Here is a 16,109-nt window from a genome sequence, read left to right on the forward strand (position 1 = left end):
GGGGGTTGCAGTGGCGTGCCCGCGGGCTCTGCCGGCAGCCAGCTGTGCCAGAGAGGACCGGGCTATAACACATTAAGAGCAGGAACAGCCATCCAATGATGCTTTCTCCATTGCCCTTAGAATTTAAAACCTTCAGTTCAATATGCTGCACCGTTTCAAATCCTGTTGTAATTTTACTGTTCAATCGAATTAGTTTGAACTTTTTTGAACTTAAAAAATCTGCAAACTCGTTGCCTTAAAAAGAATTTTTTACATTTATTTGATGGACAATTTAAACCTTACAATGAAAGAAAGATTTAATTATTCTGAAATTAGTCTGAAGGTTAGACTTTCCATAACTTTGTATTGGAAGGTACATTACTGATATAATCAATATAAAATGTATTTATTGTTCAGTCACAAGTGCAGTCTCTAGGTCAAACAACACATTTGTTATGCATTCAGTCACAGAAGCTGGTATGTTGTAATATTTTAGAGATGTTTGTTTCCAGTCCAGGCATGACTGCCTGAACGACTGTCATGGATTTGGGTGATCCAAATGTATGTGCAGAAGAACTTCCCTTAGGTACAGTGGCAGTGGATGTGGGTTGGAGATGCAATGACCTTGAACCTGCAGGTGACCATCCTCACTGACCACACCATCTGTGACGGAGGACTCGTCTCTCCTGGTGTTCTGCAAGCAAACGATCATATTCTTTTGAACACCAACTTATTTGCTTTCTTAAAACATGTTTTTCTGCATTTGCTATTGTACAGACCCCAATTTAGACAATCTCAGGCTCCCTCCCCACCAGAGAGGTGGAATTCAATGTCCCACTTGTCAGTCTGGATAGCCCTGACCACCACCTGACGCACATTCATGTCACAAAAGCATAATTTTAAAAAGGGCAATGCAAACGTGTCGACTAACTTTTCATTGTGATGATCTCCAGAATCATTTGGGAACAAAACAAATTTTACTGTTACTTTACTGTAATTTTATACAGTTAATTAATAATTAATAATTTGGACAAAGAGACATTTGTTTCCAAATGGAGGACTTTGAAAAAGAAAAGGACATAGAATCCCTCTCCTCATAGATAAGGTCATTAATAACCGGGCCCATCTAATCTTAAAGACTTCATAGTACCGTGTCACCCTTATAGAGCACTTCTATAAGGGTCAGGGTTAGGGGGGGTCTGACCAAAGTTGAGATTATAGAAGGCTATTTGGAATAGCATGGAGAGCAGCTCTGCTGCTTACCTTTCAAATATAGAACACATTTAATATTGATCTAATCTGGTTTGATAGCATTGCTTAAATGATACTGTGCACAATATGTATTCATACTGATCACTGTTAGAACTACATGACTACATTTGGGGCTACATCCTCACAATAAAGGGCTATGACTACGGAGGTGAGCAAAGGTGCCAGGGCCTGCTGATTGGTGCTTGCAGCTTAATTCAAATTGAAAGAAAAAAAAAAGAAAATCAGGGTTTGTTTGTTTTGTTTTTTTACTTCAGTTTTAAATAAGAGAACCACATTAACTACAATAATTACTTCCTCCAAACCATCAACGTGTCTTTTAGACCCCATTCCTACAAAACTGCTCAAAGAAGTCCTGCCATTAATTAATGCTTCGATCTTAAATATGATCAACCTATCTCTAATAATCAGCTATGTACCACAGGCCTTCAAGCTGGCTGTAGTTAAACCTTTACTCAAAAAGCATCTCTAGACCCAGCAGTCTTAGCGAATTATAGGCCAATCTCCAAACTTCCTTTATATCAAACATCCTTGAAAGAGTAGTTGTCAAACAGCTAACAGATCATCTGCAGAGGTTTATTTGAAGAGTTTCAGTCAGGTTTCAGAGCTCAGCACAGCACAGAAACAGCTTTAGTGAAGGTTACAAATGATCTTCTTATGGCCTCTGACAGTGGACTCATCTCTGTGCTTCCCTTAGGCAGCATCATCAGAAGACATAGCATACATTTACACTGCTATGCAGATGACACCCAGCTCTATCTGTCCATGAAGCCAGATAACACACACCAATGAGTTAAACTGCAGGAATGTCTTAAAGACATAAAGACCTGGATGGCCGCTAACTTTCTGCTTCTTAATTCAGATCAAACTGAGGTTATTGTACTCGGCCCTGAAAAGCTTAGAAATATGGTATCTAAGCAGATTCTTACTCTGGATGGCATTACCTTGGCCTCCAGTAACACTGTGAGGAACCTTGGAGTCATTTTTGACCAGGACATGTCCTTCAACGCACATATTAAACAAATATGTAAGACTGCTTTCTTCCATTTGTGCAACATCTCTAAAGTTAGAAATATCCTGTCTCAGAGTGACGCTGAAAAACTAGTTCATGCATTTATTACTTCCAGGCTGGACTACTGTAATTCATTATTATCAGGATGTCCTAAAAACTCCCTGAAAAGCCTTCAGTTAATCCAAAATGCTGCAGCAAGAGTACTGACAGGGACTAGAAAGAGAGAGCAGATTTCTCCTGTTTTGGCTTCCCTTCATTGGCTTCCTGTTAAATCCAGGATTGAATTCAAAATCCTGCTCCTCACATACAAAGTCTTAAATAATCAGGCCCCATCTTATCTTAATGACCTTGTAGTACCATATCACCCCATTAGAGCACTTCGCTCTCGCTCTGCAGGCCTACTTGTTGTTCCTAGAGTATTTAAAAGTACCAATTGTTAAGTTTAGAAACTGCTGTAGATGGCACCTGTTTGATAGGATTCCACATCGTCTTCATCAGCATACTACAGTTAACTGGTAGCTGTGGTTTCACCTGAGTGTCATAGGGCGTGTCCAAATTCATGGGCTGCATCCTCCTGAGGCATTTGTAGGCCGATTACATCACAGCGATGCGACGGAAAGCTGTCCAAATTCGTAGACTCCTCTGAACACAGCCGACAAATGTGTCCTCCTTTTCTCCGAATTTGAAGGATGGGTCGGGTGTGTCCTTCGTGGCCCACCTTATCCTAGAATTCATAGCACAGCTCAGCCAATTCCAGTTTTCAACAATGGCGGACACTACTAAGTTTTTAATATTACTCTTATTACTCTTTCTGGGTCACAAAATAAACTTTTATAAATAAACATTTTCAGGCGAGAATGTAGCTGTTGGTTGTCAGTTTATCAAGATATTATATTATTTGTTATCAAGATAACAAATTTCCCACGTGTGGGACTAATAAAGGTTATCTTATCTTATCACATATTTTCAAAAGTGCTCCGACGTTTTCGGAGACGTCTGCTACCCACCAGCTCGATAGATAGCTGGAAGCTCGAGGGTCACTGGAGCCGCCGAGAACAGCAAACTCCCGGCACATCATTTTCAGATCACCGCGGTCTTTCGCTACTCAGGTTAAACGTAATATATAATTCACTTAGATAATCTAAAAATGTTAATGTTTGGCTTTTTTCAGTGTTTTATTTGTTCGTGAGTAAATCGGTTTGGCTGAGATTAAAGTTATTCGATTCGATTAGATAAAATAAAACTTTATTAATCCCCCGGGTGGTTTTTACACAGCTGAATAAACATCAAACAGAAAACTGATTAAACAGAAGTGTGAGATGGTCGAGAATTTACACCAGTGTCCTGTTATATTTTAGATATCAAGGAGCAGACGCTGAGACAGCGGTGACGCTAATCAGAAGGCTAGACCGTCCAATTTCACAGCCGTTTACTTCCGGCCAACCCGACCTTCTGAGGACCCGGCCCACGTAGACCGCGAAGGCCGGGTCCTCAGGAGGATGCAGCCCATGAATTTGGACACGACTATAGAAGTGTCTGCAGATTCTGGAACAAGTCTTTATTCTCTATTTTAAATTATTTGTTTCTTTTACTTTTTCCAATAACTTAAAGGTATTTCCATCAGCCACGCTGCCTGTTGCTGTTATGCCTCTGTCGGTCCACTTGTAAAAGTCTGGTCAGTCTCTCCTGGTGTGTGAAGGCCACAGCAGCAGATGGCACTCTCCCTCCAGTTCATATCTCTTTACTATCTCTGTCCATACTGCCAGTGTTTCTGTTACAAGTATGTTATCCTCTTCCTGGGGTCTGATATATTTCTCTCATATTCTGGCCTGAGGTGGAACTCTGGAAGTGGAAGTCTGAAGAGCATCAACACACTATTTATCTCATTTGGGTGGACTACAAACTGTCATGCGCCGTGGTGCGCGGGCACGAAAGGATCCAGGCGCAGACTCCGAGCTAACAAAAAGACACTTTAATAAAACAACGAAAGGCGACCCGGGGAAAGTAGAGAGCAAAACAGAAACTAAAAATCCGGGGAAACAATGACACGAGGAAGCCGGGATCGGGACGGCGGGGGGCTGCAATAGAAAGGGGAGATGATTACTAGGGAGCCAGGAAGCGGGGAGAACATATCAGGACTGAGTTAGAGTAGGGGCTTACGATAGAACGGGACCGTGGGAGCTCGGGAGGGAAGTGTGGCAGTCCGTGGGGGCAGGAAGTCCGTGGAATGGCGAGTGGGCCAGGTGAGCACCGCGAGATCCAGTTGAGCCGGAGGACAGGCAGGTAGCAGACGCCGAGTAGAAACCTGGACAGAAGTAGGCAGGTTAAACAAAGTTCCAAGCAGAAGAGAATGCACACTTTTCGTGGAAGTCTGGTTACCACTGTGGGGATGACTACGAACTGGCGTGGAGCATCCGTCAGCGCCGGATTAAGTGGATCTCCGTGTAACCACCGGGATGGAGAGCAGGTGTGCTGGTGATGGCCCAGCCCGGGGGTGTGGCTACCCGAGCATCACGCATTCCACAGACACAGGACCACGGACCATGACACAAACGTTATCTTAAATTCGGTAAAGAGAGTCCTCCGTGCTCCTTCTCTAACTGCAAAGTTTTGAATTAAACCCTTGGCCTCCTGCCTGCCTGATATTTATATAATATATAATATGCGCAGCCGCTGCAGCCGCGTGTGTAAGTTGAAAGTGCGAACATGTGGCTGGGTGTCTCGTGCCCCAATCCTGGGTTTCGGCATCACTGTAAACGATGTATGACAGACCCGACCACATGTTCACACTTTTCAGTACACTTCTTATTGCGGCTGTCGACACACACATGGCTGCAGCTTTTCAGCGGCTGCAGCTTTTCAGCGGCTGCAGCGGATGCACATATTATTAAATAGTATATTAAATTTCTTTGTTGCGCCATAAAAGTGATTCTGATGTTCAACATTAGTTCTGCATGACTTTTCTGCGAGGTTCACAAGTGTGTGGTGGGGTGCGCCACACACTTGTGAACCACTGCTCTAATGTCACTGTTTTGCCTGATTTCTTGGGCCAAGGGTTCAGTGAACAAGACAAACAACGAGGGGCTTAAACAGCAAGTGTAGCGGCTCTATAGAGTGTCAATCTGTCTGGAAGGGTGCCATTGGTTCAATGTAAAGGGCTTGTATATTCCTACTAAAACCCATCCTCTCTATAACAGAGAACAGTAGTCTCACAGTAGTCTTTGTTTCTGCCTTCTTTTGGGATTACTGGGATGACAGCGTCCCTGAGGGCTGGATAGTAGCCTTAAGTGTCCAGTTAAAGGAAAAGCTCCGTCACTCCCGGGGCTTTTGTTTGCCTTCAGTTTGCTAACGTTGTCTAATTCCTTCATAGATGTTAATGCTTCGCTCAGGTTTGTGTCTGTTGTTGGAAGGTCCAATTTGAACAAGTAGTTTTGGATTTCAGTCACATTTGAATCAGTAGGTGTGGAGCACAGCATCTCATAGGCACTTTTAAAGATTGTTTGAATCATCTCTGGGTCGAATGTAAATTCATTAGTAGATAGGTCTCTAATTTTAGGTATTGAGTGTTTAGTTCTTTGTGTTCTAAGGCGCCTCGCTAGAATTTGTGTTGCTTTTGATCCCAATTCATAAAATGTTTGTTTAGCATTTTCTTTCCCCGTTCTTCACATGTGTTTTTTGTCCAGGGTGTGTTTTATTATTCTTATTTCTTTTGATAATTCCTCACTCCGGTCAGTTTGGTGTTGCCTAGTTCCTAGTTCCCTTTTTTTAAATTGTCATATTCAACTCAAGAAATCAGTTTACCTCTTGTAATGGAAATTCCTTTATTTAATGTATTGATCACTTTGGTAATAGTAATATCACTTTCTCACTTACAGTGGCTTGCAAAAGTATTGGGCCCCCTTGAACTTTCCCACATTTTGTCACATTACAGCCACAAACATGAATCAATTCCAGGTTAAAGACCAACACAAAGTGGTGCACACGTGAGAAGTGGAACGAAAATCATACATGATTCCACAATTTGTTACAAATAAATAACTGCAAAGTGGGGTGTGCGTAATTATTCAGCCCCCTTTGGTCTGAGTGCAGTCAGTTGCACATAGACGTTGCCTGATGAGTGCTAATGACTAAATAGATGCACCTGTGTGTAATCTAATGTCAGTACAAATACAGCTGCTCTGTGACGGCCTCAGAGGTCGTCTGAGAGAATATTGGGAGCAACAACACCATGAAGTCCAAAGAGCACACCAGACAGGTCAGGGATAAAGTTACTGAGAAATTTAAAGCAGGCTTAGGCTACAAAAAGGTTTCCCAAGCCTTGAACATCCCTCGGAGCACTGTTCAAGCCATCATTCAGAAAGGGAAGGAGTATGGCACAACTGTAAACCTACCAAGACAAGGCCGTCCACCTAAACTCACAGGCCGAACAAGGAGAGCACTGATCAGAAATGCAGCCAAGAGGCCCATGGTGACTCTGGACGAGCTGCAGAGATCTACAGCTCAGGTGGGGGAATCTGTCCATAGGACGACTATTAGTCGTGCACTGCACAAAGTTGGCCTTTATGGAAGAGTGGCAAGAAGAAAGCCATTGTTAACAGAAAACCATAAGAAGTCCCGTTTGCAGTTTGCCACAAGCCATGTGGGGGACACAGCAAACATGTGGAAGAAGCTGCTCTGGTCAGATGAGACCAACATGCAAAACGCTGTGTGTGAAAACTAACACTGCACATGACTCTGAACACACCATCCCCACTGTCAGATATGGTGGTGGCAGCATCATGCTCTGGGGCTGCTTCTCTTCAGCAGGGACAGGGAAGCTGGTCAGAGTTGATGGGAAGATGGATGGAGCCAAATACAGGGCAACCTTGGAAGAAAACCTCTTGGAGTCTGCAAAAGACTTGAGACTGGGGCGGAGCTTCACCTTCCAGCAGGACAACGACCCTAAACATAAAGCCAGGGCAACAATGGAAAGGTTTAAAACAAAACATATCCATGTGTTAGAATGGCCCAGTCAAAGTCCAGATCTAAATCCAATCCAGAATCTGTGGCAAGATCTGAAAACTGCTGTTCACAAACGCTGTCCATCTAATCTGACTAAGCTGGAGCTGTTTAGCAAAGAAGAATGGGCAAAGATTTCAGTCTCTAGATGTGCAAAGCTGGTAGAGACAGACCCTAAAAGACTGGCAGCAAAAGGTGGTTCTACAAAGTATTGACTCAGGGGGCTGAATAATTACACACACCCCACTTTGCAGTTATTTATTTGTAAAAAATGTTTGGAATCATGTATGATTTTTGTTCCACTTCTCATGTGTGCACCACTTTGTATTCAAAGGAGCTTGCGAAGCTTCTTCAGTTCAGAACTGAAGAAGCTTCTTGGATGAGAGGTGAAACGTCTTCAGGCAACTTAAAGAAGTCCAGACGCTTTTCTTTGCAAGCTCCTTTGGCTATGATGACCTGGATGACTGAGAACCTTCACAGACACCACTTTGTGTTGGTCTTTCACGTGGAATTCCAATAAAATTGATTCATGTTTGTGGCTGTAATGAGACAAAATGTGGAAAAGTTCAAGGGGGCCGAATACTTTTGCAAGCCACTGTAGTTATATACATGTAGGATAGCATCGCATGTGTTCTACACACACACAGTGGGGCATTGTGAGTTCATGGGAGACATTAAACAGATGGTGAGGCTCCTTCCCTTATCAGGGAGGATTCGAGAGGTAAATCTCTGGGTGACGGCTAAGTGAAAAACAAGGGTGCATCTCTCTGTTTAAAGGAAAGGTTTGAAGGAGGGAGCTGAGGGTATAGGCTCATGCGATGGGACAATATGTAAGAGGTGTGTTTTTGTTCACCCCTGTATTTAAAGAAACGCTTTGTTTTTCATTGTTAGAGACCACTTTGGTGTTTGACAATGTGATTAAACCAGATGCTCATCAGTGTTTGCAGTTTATGTTAAAACTTCCACAGCACTCTCATTACACCCTTAACCATATCCCAGACTGTTGTGGGTTCCACTTCATTATCTTTGTTTAAATTATTACAATCTCGAGTTTCGTTCTTTATTTCCTGCACTATTGTTTTTTTGTTCAAAATTCCAATGTTTAGTCTCTGTTGGGTCCTTCGTTTTAAGTCTTCCAGGTTAACTGTCAGGTGAATGGTGTTATGATCTGATGTGTCAGCTGTCCCAATTGTACAATCTGAGACCCTCTGTCTCTCTGTAGTGTTCATCAGGAAATAGTTCTGGAATAGACCTTGTGAGTTGCAGAGTAATGTGTAATGTCTTTTTCTTCTGGATGGAAATCCCTCAGCACCTCAAATAGTTCACTTTCCTTAATTTTTTAAAACATTTCCACATTTTTAGACACAGTATGTTGTGTGAATGCTGTCCAGTGCTCGTTGTAGTTTGATATAATATTCCTTCTTCTTATAAATACCTTCACTCAGGGAGACTACTTGATCAAAAACAAGCCTGAGACATGTCAGGTCACTCTCTGGAGGTGCGTCTATATTGACACAGTGCTGTTGATTCTGCCTTTAACAATGACATCTCTACCATCTTTATTGGCTTCCACTTTCATCACTTCAAAATTGACGTGGTTAGATATTAGTGTAATAACCCCCCTCCTGCTGTTCTTACATGAACTGCAGAAAGAGTTTATATAGCCTAGCTTTTCATCTTCTCATGTTCGTTTTCATGTGTGTTTCTGGGAGAAGCTGCTCTTGCCTTTTTCATTTTTGCAGTGACTTTACTCCTTTTTATAGGATTGCCAAGACCATTAACATTCCAACAGTCAGCCCTATAAACAAAAATGATACTCTATAAGAGTCCAGAACTGTAATGGAACATCTAACATGGAAGAAGACCAAATAATACTGTGAACTCCAATGGTGGGGCAGATAACTGTCCTGCTCCATAACCCTGCTGGTGGGTCATGGGAAAGGCCTGTCGTAAAGACAAGGCCCTACGCTGGGGGCTAGTGATGAAACAAGCACCATCCTATTTGTCCAGCGCTCTTAATTTCGAAAGCTGCTCCCAGCTATAAGCATCTGAAGCAAATTTACATCTGACCCGTTGTTGTTCCCACACCACACCATCGTAGTCATTCCGGGGTGCTCCTTTTGAATATCCAGAGTTTTTCTTTGGCTCTCCCTGCAGCCTTCCTTCTGGCTCTTTTCCAGGCGTTGCCATTTTAGTTGCTCCTTCCGTCTGGTTGCAGCTGAGGCATCCTCCTCTCTCAGAGCGGATACCACTACGCTGAAGCTGCGTCTCTTTAGTTCCAGCGCTGCTTCGTGTGCGTTGCTGTAGGTTCGGATTCCGTTGTCACAGTCGATTCTCTTATTAGTGTCTGTAAACGAATGCCTTTCTCCTTTAGTGCCTTCTTTATCCCGTTGCAGTCTCTACGTTTTGAATAATCTCTGCTGCATAATCATGGTCAAAGAACAGCGTTTGGTTTCAGGATATTAGCTAAACAGAAAGGCACAACTAGCAATTCAATGAAAATAAAAAGAGAAGAAATTCTGAAAACAGAAAGCTCTTTGGAAGGCAAAGGTTTTCCCATCGGTGCTTGATAGAGGATTTCAGCTGCTCAGTCATCCAGGACTGTTGTTGTGTTACAGTGGTCCCAGTGTTTTCAGTGGGTGACAGGTAAACCAGCAGTCTGTGATATGGAGCCATGCTGCTGTACATCAGGAGTGTGGTCTGATACTGAATTTCTGAAGTAATCAAGACTTTTCCAGAAGAAGACATCTGGGTACCAACATGTGTTGCTTTAACACCCCCAAAGATCTTCTAAGCTACTCGTGCTGTGCAAAATGCTAGCTTTGAACTGTGCGTGGACAGTGGGCCCACTGTGGCTCACAGCATGACAAGGTGTCCTTGACCAAGATATTGAATCCTAAACTGTCCCTGGTGCAGCCATCAGTTTGTGTGACTGATGAAATGCCCAAAATAAGCGCCTTGTGTTTGAACAAATGTATTTTCCAGATTGGATGAAGGCAACAACGTTTTAAGATGTTTATATAACTGTTGTCACTTTTTAATGTTGTGTAGCTTGTTGTTGGTGTGATGACAAACCATTCATGACACCTTGCAGGGACTTCCTCTGTGGTCCTGGCTATTCCTGCTATTGTTGCTAGGTGCATGTCAGTGTGTTACCCTAATCTGATTGGCTTTTGTCTTTCTTTCTGTTTTTTTAACCTCTTTCAGATCGTGTGGTGAACTGAAAAGAACGCTGAAGCAAAGGTGGAGAGCAGCAGGACTTTGGTCTCCTGCTGTCCCGTGTTTTTGCTGGAAACTCCACTTCTCTCACTGCCCAGTACACTCCTACTGTTCTTCCTGTTCGTTCACTCTCCTATCATCTATCTGCCCATCTTGCTCGACAAATAGGTCAACAGAATCCAAGCGCCAAAGACTAGGAGACCATCTCAGCTGTTTCTGTAGAAGCACTGCTAATAGAAAGAACACAAGTGGATGTAACTGCCCCCACCCACAGAGTTCGGTTCAGTCCCACGGGCGATGAGACGAGCCAGGAGCTTCATCTTTCTCTAGACACTTTCTTCTACACCTTCTGTCTTCATGCTTTGGGGGTCCTCAGGTGCCCCCACCCCGTGTCGACCCCCCCACACCCGTTGCCACCACGGCAGACCACCCCAATCGCCTTGTTGCCATGCCGACAGAGACACTGACTCCAGCCCTGCCAGATAGCAAGGCTGCTGGCCCTGCAACGCCCTTCAGTTCCACTGTACCCCTCCGCATCCTCAACAAGGGCCCCGAGTACTTCAGGAGACAGGTACTGTGTGTGTTAGGATGTACAGAGATCTGTTCAGGTAAATGTGGGATTGAACTGAAGCATCAGAGGTCATAACTTTAAGTGTTTTGGCCACAAAATTCCAGGGTCGAGCTCATTTGTATAACCAATATAATTCCATAATAATTGGTCATTTGTGAGTCGTATAATACCGTGTTTTAATAAGCGCTGATCAAAATGCCTGCACCATTTGTGACTGTATTGTACAGTGAAACTTGTCTTAAAAAGAACTAGTTAGCGCTTTACAATGCAATTAATATCCTGTTGTAGTAACACCCACTGTACCACTGTCAGAAAAAGGTGTCCATCCATTTGGAACTAACACTGGTCTTAATCTGTCTGTGAAGGTTCTCAGTCATCCAGGTCATTGTAGTCAAAGGAGCTTGCAGAGAAAAGCGTCTGGACCTCTTTAAGTTGCTTGAAGACGTTTCACCTCTCATCCGAGAAGCTTCTTCAGTTCTAAGGTCAAGACTCAGCTGTCCATCTGCATCTAAAGGTCAAAGGTCACTCTTTCGGGGATGCCAATGTTCACATTTTGGACAGAGAGGACAGATGGTTTGAAAGAGGAGTGAAAGAAGCCATCTATGTCCACTGTGAGCGACCATCTTTGAACAGAGGCGGGGTTTACGACACCAACTCTCTGCCATCTATAATCCAGTTTTGAGATCCTTCCCAGACGCCTTAACGCCCACTCACATCCTGGGCCATCTGACCTCAGGAATTCGCATGATAAGGTGGGGCCAGGTTTCACAATGAACTCACCCGAAACTCTGGCTGATTGGGACCCACACCCAGTTTCACACCTTGGCTCAGGCGATTAGAGGATCATCAAGGGTCCTTTTGTCCCTCTGTGGGGGGAAACTCCCACTAGGTTTATATCTGGGACTCTCCACCATTTGACCTTAGAACTGAAGAAGCTTCTCGGATGAGAGGTGAAACGTCTTCAAGCAACTTAAAGAAGTCCAGACGCTTTTCTTTGCAAGCTCCTTTGACTGGTCTTAATCCACGTCACAGTTAGAGTTGTATGAAGTATTGCTGTGCTCTGCTGACGGGGCTCCATCGTCTGTTGCTGATCATGTAGGCTGTCACTGTTGCCGTCAAGTTGCTCGTAGACACAATTGCAACAACTTTTACATGACCTTGTAGATATGCACTTAGCTGTAAATGTTTAAAGTGTGGAAGCTTGTTGCAAATTTAGGGCTGTGAGAAACTCAGAAAGTCCTAAATATAAATAAGCATAGAATAGAATTGTGTAATGGCAAAGATGGCAGTTAACCTGCCCCGATCACCACAGAGCCATTATCTTGTTTCAGTTCCAAATGCACATCAGAGGTGGAGCTGCGTGCTGTCGTTTTTCTTGTTCCTGTAATGCTCATCACCTCTGCACTCTTCCTTTAAAACGCTGAGGCGAGCCAGAGAATTCGTACAGATGCGAAGCTGTGCCTGTATAGTACAAATATAACGTGCTGGGGAAAAAGCGTTTTAAAGCTTTTTCTAAGGCAAAGCTGCCAAATTTTAAAGCATTTTTAATAACATTTGCTGATTCTGTACATCAGTGCTGCATAGGTGAGACGTGCTTGTAGAAAGACTTTGGTAAAAATCAGGATGTATCAGTGTCTGTTTCTATAGTGTCCAAACGTTATGTGATGCAAAAGGGAAAAAAGATGAGTGGATAAATTTCCAATGCTCACTCGTTGTATCCCAACATTAGGCAGTGTAACACTTCCTGACTTTATGAACTCGTGAATCTCTTCCGAGATGATCTGCAGCTGCATCACCAAATGAACGGGGTTGTATCATGTTTGTCTCCTATCGCTTGTTTCAGACAAGGAGTGAGAAGAACACAATAACAGATTTTTAAAAAAACACACAGAAATAACCCAAAACAACTCGATTCCTACCCCTGCTGCACGCATATAGAATAAGGTAAGGGACTGATTCAATGCCATCTCTCTTTTTTAACCTGTGTCTCAGGTGGAACCAAACCCTAAGCGCCTCAGTGCTGTTGAAAGACTAGAAGCTGATAAGGCCAAGTATGTCAAGAGCCAGGAAGTCATCAATGCCAAGCAGGAGCCAATCAAACCACCTGTGCTCGTTAAACCACCTGCTGGCCATCCCCTGCTATCCAAGAGAGGTCCTGGCATCGGTGGAGGAGGCAGTGGAGGCGGGTTACCTTTCAAAGCATCCAATAACAATGCCAAGTCAGACACGTGCGCAACAAGCTGTGGCAGCATCAAACGGGAGAATTTAAACCTAGAGATCCTAAAAAATCTGCTAAACTCATCGTCTTCTTCAGCAGCAGGATCTGGAGGTGGAGCTAAGAGTGCTGTGCATATGAGGTCAACAGGTGGAATGCCCAGGAGTTGGACACCATCGGGGTAAAATAATATACTTTTATCTTGTGTACATATGTAATCAATAATTATGTGGCGCTCAAATATCTCCATTCAGAAAGTTTCTCTAAACGTGTTACTTTGAGTGTAACTTGGTAATGTATGTTATATTTGGTACAGTCCTGTGAAAAGCTATATACAACCTCACTGCTGTCCAGTTAATCAAAAGCATTTGATTAACTGATCATCAAGTGTGACCGCAGCTGTAAAATCAGAGGTTTTGGCAGTTTGCTAGTCTGCAGCAGTCAGGTGTGTTAACACAATGCCACAGTCTTCCCAGGAGTGCACGTTCCAGCAAATTCCCCCCAGCTCAGACCATGCAGCCTTCAGAGAAACTGCAAAAAGCCCACGAGCTACACGCCAGACTCTGCAGGCCTCAGTTAGCAGGCCTGCAGAGTCTGAAGGGGGGTCTAGCCTAGGGACCCTTACTGGATACAGATGCCCTGGTCAGGAATCAAACCCCTGACATGAAGTTCCAAAGACGTGTAGTGTTTACCTCCAAGTGAAGCAGAGAAAGTGCTGATAGGGATAGATCTACCATCTTTCTGATTGGTAGATGGCGTGCTCTACCACCTGAGACACGACCGCCTCCAGCAAAACTGGAGAAGCTCTGACTGAAAGAAGTAAAAGTTGTGTCCAAAGAGGAAGCCTGAAAAGGCACAGCTTCCCAAAATGTTTCCACTGTTGTGAGGACAGTTTTAAAAAATATTAATAATGAAAAATCAAAGCTCCAGCTCGGAAAAGCTTCTGAAAATAGTTTCTGCTAAGATGCTCACTGTGACTAAGTTAAACAAAAAGTCTGGAGGTCAATGTTGATATGCAAAAGACAAAAATATGACAAGCAAAATAAGAAAGCAGGAAGTGAAGACAAATGTGGCTTCTGGTGTATTCGAAACCTATAGATAATGACCAAAAGACAGCCGGGCCGTCATAACTTGTTTGTTTGCACTTTAAATATGTGTTCATGAAGCGCAAACAAAGTCAGCTAGATGATAAATAACCAACATTTGTACGTGTAACGTTTGTATACACAATTTACGTACAGATTTTTGTGTACTCGCGATTCAATTAGGTTTAATGTCCTATGAACAGACGAGACCAAAGTGGAGACAGCAGCATCTCTACTTTAAGAGAAAAACCAAACGGCACAAACCTCTCACACCAACTGTCAGCATGGCGGCGGTGGGATGATGATCTGAGCGCCTCACACTCACTGAGACCCACAGATGAAGACGATGAAGTACGATTTAGACCAGGCTGTCATAGACAAGCCTTGACACTGAAAACTGCTTTTGCTATTACTGATGATAATAAGAATGAAATGATTTCCGTTGTTGCTGAATGTCTTACAGTTTCATTTCCCAGAGATGCTGGAGAATCTCAATTTTGTGAGTTTTTTTGTTCTGATAGAAATGTACCTGGTTTCTGTTTTTATTAGCTCGAGCTTTGCTGCTTTCTTGGTGAATTACTTTTGTTTCCTGTCTCGTCACTGCAGTCATCACTACAACTTTCTGGCTTCCTCCTCTGATAGTTTCAGGTTCAGTCAAACTTTGTCCTTCTTTTTCCCTCAGCGGTGCAGGCTTCTGTCTTACAGCATCATTACCTCTTTCTCCACTTTGGCTGTTGGTTTAGTTTAGTTGTAAGAACAAAATAGGTCGGTGGGCACGTTTCAAGAATCCTGATATTTCTTGGGACGTATTAGTGATAAGGCCCAGTTATCCCAATCACAGAAACAACTCTATCAGAATGACTGGGCCACTGCAGAGGCTTGATTCTTTTCCTCAACCTGACTGAAAAGCTGTGGACAGACCTTAAGCTAGCCGAGCACAAACAAAGATCCAAAAACCTCGATGACTTGTAAAGAAGAGGGAGACAGAAGTTCTCCACAGCAATGTGAGAGTCTGATAAAACCATAAAGAAAACGACTCCTCCAGCTATGGCTGCTCAGGGTGGTTCAGTTTAGTTTTCACAGGACTGCTGCTGAAAAAGGAAGTTTACTCAACTGACTACAAAAAATATTTTTCCTTTTTATTGCTCCTTGATATGACGATTGTTTGTTTTGTTTTTTTAAAGGTATGTTATATTGTACACCAGAATAATGGTTTCAACACTTTAAAATCTTCTGGTTTGAAGTGTTTCTTCAGTATTTAAGTGATCTAGTCGTCAGCATTTCTACTGCTACACAGTAAACAATAGTTGCTGATAATAACTTATTTTCCAAATTGTAAACAAATCCGATGTAAAACGGTGCTCGTGTTGCTGCCATGATGCAACTCACAAACTTTACATTGTCACATCAGGGCGTCTCTTTCTTTGGCCTCCAAACTGTGAAAAGTAATTTGGCGAGCAGGATTTGGCTTTGAGCGCGTTCAGCGGCATGCGTGTGCTAAACGGCAGAAGCATGCACACAGCACGCACTTTGAAATTACGTGACAGGACTTTAGATAATGTTTTTTCTCACTCTGAACTTTTGAAATAAATATAGTTCCATACTCCGCTGTGAATGCTAATCCACGTGGTGACATCAGCCCAGACTGACTCGGCTGTCCACAGATGGTACCTATTTAACGTAGCCAAATACTGTAAGAGCTGTGGGCGGTGCTAACATTCAGCTGTGCGGTCACGGATTCTCTTTAGTACCAGGAGGTTC

At 43.3% G+C, this 16,109-nt stretch overlaps 1 protein-coding gene and 1 long non-coding RNA gene across 2 annotated transcripts in view; one reads left to right on the plus strand and one right to left on the minus strand.

Annotated features, from left to right (window-relative positions):
• The window catches only part of fam110b (family with sequence similarity 110 member B), a 56,845-nt gene that overhangs the window by 34,670 nt on the left and 6,066 nt on the right, over window positions 1-16,109 (plus strand). Inside the window, exons 3-4 of the mRNA XM_085440345.1 lie at window positions 10,466-11,048; window positions 13,041-13,444. Coding sequence (XP_085296471.1) covers window positions 10,926-11,048; window positions 13,041-13,444 — 527 coding nt within the window. The 5' untranslated portion in view covers window positions 10,466-10,925. The remainder of the gene's footprint in view (window positions 1-10,465; window positions 11,049-13,040; window positions 13,445-16,109) is intronic.
• LOC146688402 (uncharacterized) lies at window positions 4,218-6,203 on the minus strand. Its single transcript, XR_014916398.1, has 2 exons — window positions 4,421-6,203; window positions 4,218-4,338 (listed from the first exon to the last, which is right to left on the minus strand). It is a non-coding gene; the product is annotated as an uncharacterized LOC146688402 (long non-coding RNA).

The sequence above is a fragment of the Copadichromis virginalis genome, linkage group LG18, assembly GCF_057382275.1.
Source record: "Copadichromis virginalis isolate Kocher_CV1m ecotype Utaka linkage group LG18, C_Virginalis_male_GT1.1, whole genome shotgun sequence".
NCBI classification, from domain to species: domain Eukaryota; kingdom Metazoa; phylum Chordata; class Actinopteri; order Cichliformes; family Cichlidae; genus Copadichromis; species Copadichromis virginalis.